The following is a 3,348-nucleotide window of genomic DNA, read 5'->3' as shown; positions in this document are numbered from 1 at the left end:
CTCACCACCAAAGTATCTTCGCCATCGCTTCGGTTGTGGATTTTCACAACTTCTACGCATGCCAAGAAAGAAAGAAAGAAAGAAATGGTTGCCGCTTGAGACCTCACAGTCGCATGCCAACTGTCCGAAGATAAACGTCTTCAATCTCTAGCGTTTCCTCGATGACAATTGACAAGACCTACTGTTTCCAGATCTAGAAGTTCAAATCATCCGGTTCTAGAATCATGGGAACTTGGTGGAACATGATGCCTAATCCACTAGAATCATCAATTAAAGGAGGCTTTAGTACCATGGAATTCAGTTTCCTGGCACCATGACGCACAAGTGAGGAATGAAATCAAGTAATAAAAAATAACATACCCCTTCCAGTCTTTATTGTAAAATATTTTCAATCATTTAATATATTTAAAAAAATTAATTTTTTAATATTATAAAAAATAAAATATATTTTTATTTTTATTTTTAAATAATAATATAACTATATTAAATACCTTCAAATTAATAAAAAATAAAATTAAAAAATAATTTAATTATTATAAAGTGTCATATATTTTAAATTAATTTTTTTCGGTGTCTTATGAGGATGGGACACGGAAGCAAGGCCAATGAGGCTACCACCTTAGGCCTCCAAAAAAAAAAATACTAATGTTATATGTATATATCGTGTGTATAATTGACATTTATATTGTTAGATATTTAATTATATATCAAAGGAAATAAAAAGTGTTGATTGTTTTTCTAATCAAAAAAACTTTTATTATTAGGCTAAGCCCATTTTCTAATAGTAAGATGCATGATATACTAATTTACATAATATCATCTTATCAAAAAAAAAAAAGAAATAAATTACATCATATCACTTTGCTCTAACTCTTTTTTACAATCCCACTTTTAATTTAACTTTTCATCTCTCTACATTAACATATGAAAATGGATATTTTTTGTATTTTAATAGGACAATTACGCATGCTAAGTTTTGTTATAAATTTCGTTTTAAGTCTCTAAATTTCTTCTTGCAAAAATCAAGAATCCCATATTGGGCCAAATGCTGCAATTCCAGCTTTCTTGCAAGCATTCACAACATCTCTGCTTCCTTCAGGATTGCTCGTGACAATGACCACTTGAGCATTGCATCTCTTCGCTGTACTCACACTGAGTTCAGACACATTTGGCCTCCCGAACACAGCAGTGTCATGAACTATTACCTTCTCTTTCGGATGCCCATTCATCATTCCCTTTATCTCCTTCCCGAAGTTCTCTTCAATCCCTTTCGCCACCCAGAGCAAGTTTACTTCTGCTCTACATGGCTGCAACAGAAACGACAGGAACACGCAAATTCCTGAACCAGTCGCCACCAACAACACCCTCTCGTACATGTTTACCAGATACGGCAGGCCTGCGAAGTGAACTTGGCGAACCCAAAGGTGGCTTGGTGGGTTTGAGACCAGAGATCTTGTGAAGTCTCCAACCGCACCAGCAAGCATCATGTGGTCTTTCCTTCCGTCTGAGATTATTCCAAAGGCATGCCACTCTGACAGTGGTGAAGGGCTGATTCTTCCGAGGATTCCAGCTTTGATCCCTCCTTCGAATTTGATGATCGAGGCGTGGCCAGAAGCGGTCGAAAAGTTGACGCGGACACGCCGTACTGTCAGCCATGGGATGATTATAATGATTGTGATGGCAATAGTGAACCAGAACTCTTGTGTTTTCATCAGCCTAGTCCCGAGGTTGCCTGTGTAGGATTTGGATTTCGGGTCATAGGAGATTTTGAGCATGATGAATGCCCAGAGGAGGAGGAGAGAAATCCATCCAGCAAAACGGTGAGTTCTTTCGAACACATTGTGATGGAGATGGCGCACTAGTGGGAATGCCGCGAGAGAAGAGAGACAGAGAAGGCCGAGAATGGCGGAGGCGACGGCAATGATCTCCGGTGAAGTGTTGTCTCTATCTTTGAGAGTGAGAACCAAAGCGTATACAAGCCAAGCAATTGAGGAAACTCCACAACCACTGTGTATGCCTCCAACGCTTTGTAGAAGAGCCGTTGCAGCAGTCTTGAGAAAAAGAGGAATCCATGGCCTCCCAAGGAGCTTCACTGCAACCCAAAACACTACACGAAAGATAGCTTCACTTCGGCAGAGAGTTAAAGCGAGTATGTTCCCAATAGAGAAGAGAGCAGCCCTGTTTCTCGTGTATGAGAAATGGCCTGTTGCTGCAAGGACCAGACCAGTTATGTTGAAGGTCAAGGAAAGCACGAAAAGTCTCTTGTATACAGTGAAAAGCCCTTGATCTAGCAGTATGATGGACAGTCTCGATCCGTTATTCTTTCGTGCAGGTTTTGATGGTTGTACTTGATCACGCTTGCTAGGAAGTGCGATCATGACATTGACAGGCTTCTGGTTCTCCACGTCGTAGGTTTCTTCTGGGGCATCTTCAAGAGTAGGGTCATCATCATCTTCTTCTTCTGGTTCAAGGTCGCAGAAGTGGCTGCTGCTTTTGCTGCTGGACCTCTGAATATCGGAAGGAAAAACTCTGGAAGATCCAAATGAATCCCTGTGAAGCTTGGCCTCAAAGGCCAGCTGGCTTCTAAAGCTTGAGAGCTTTGTTGGGGTTTCCATGGAATAAATTCAAAGACAGACTAAACCTTAAAAGAGAAGCAAAGCTAGAAGATAATGTAAATAGTAGTTTGAATGCTGTGAATTCTGAAACTGAGATTTGGAAGCGTGGAAGCTGGCTTTTTTAAAGTTTCTGATCACTTCGTGAAAAGAAATGGTCTATTTATAGCCGCTTTTTTTGGCCCCCTGCCTTTTGGGGGGCGGGAGTGTCTCCAATCCCTAGCCTCCCCCCCCCCCCCCAATTTCCATTTCATTTCTTTAAATTATTAAGAAATGCAGAAAATAATAAAAAAAATAAAAAAAGCACCCTCAATTTGTCAAACCTGTCTTCTCTCCTCGCACACGGTTTACATTGAATATTTTTATTTTATTTATAATTTATTAAAATTAAAAGTATAAATCTTTTTATTAAAACTAGGCAGTAATATGAATAGTCCAAATTTAATATGAATAAATTAAATTTAATATTTATTTTTTTATAATTTTAATATAGATAGTCAATTTATAAAAACTTAAAAAAATAAAAAATTTATTTACTAGTTTGGACAATCTAAATTTAATATTGATGATTCAAATTTAATATTAAAAACTTTTATAATTTTAATATTAAACTTCAACTCTCCACATATAATCTATAAAATTAGTTTATAAAAATTATAGGGTACTTTTGAAGAATTTTTTTGTTTCAAAATACAAGATACTTTGAGTAGATTAAAGTTTCATTAAATGTATCAAT

General features: G+C 37.2%; 1 protein-coding gene across 1 annotated transcript; it reads right to left on the bottom strand.

Moving 5' to 3' along the window:
• Positions 1 to 753: 753 nt before the first annotated feature.
• LOC129287272 (adenylate-forming reductase 03009-like) lies at positions 754 to 2,717 on the bottom strand. The gene has a single exon (XM_054923481.1). It carries the CDS (start codon positions 2,613 to 2,615, stop codon positions 1,023 to 1,025), a length of 1,593 nt encoding a protein of 530 aa, XP_054779456.1. The 5' UTR covers positions 2,616 to 2,717; the 3' UTR covers positions 754 to 1,022.
• Between the last annotated feature and the right edge of the window lie 631 nt (positions 2,718 to 3,348).

Source organism: Prosopis cineraria, unplaced genomic scaffold, assembly GCF_029017545.1.
Source record: "Prosopis cineraria cultivar Desert tree isolate PC_DT_omini unplaced genomic scaffold, ASM2901754v1 PC11, whole genome shotgun sequence".
Lineage (NCBI taxonomy): Eukaryota > Viridiplantae > Streptophyta > Magnoliopsida > Fabales > Fabaceae > Prosopis > Prosopis cineraria.
The sequence above is the reverse complement of the archived record's forward strand: the minus strand, read 5'-3'. Positions and strand labels throughout refer to the sequence as shown.

What these genes read in the sequence shown, in the direction of transcription:
- LOC129287272 (XM_054923481.1), bottom strand. Translation starts at nt 2,615, where the DNA reads ATGGAAACCCCAACAAAGCTCTCAAGCTTTAGAAGCCAGCTGGCCTTT.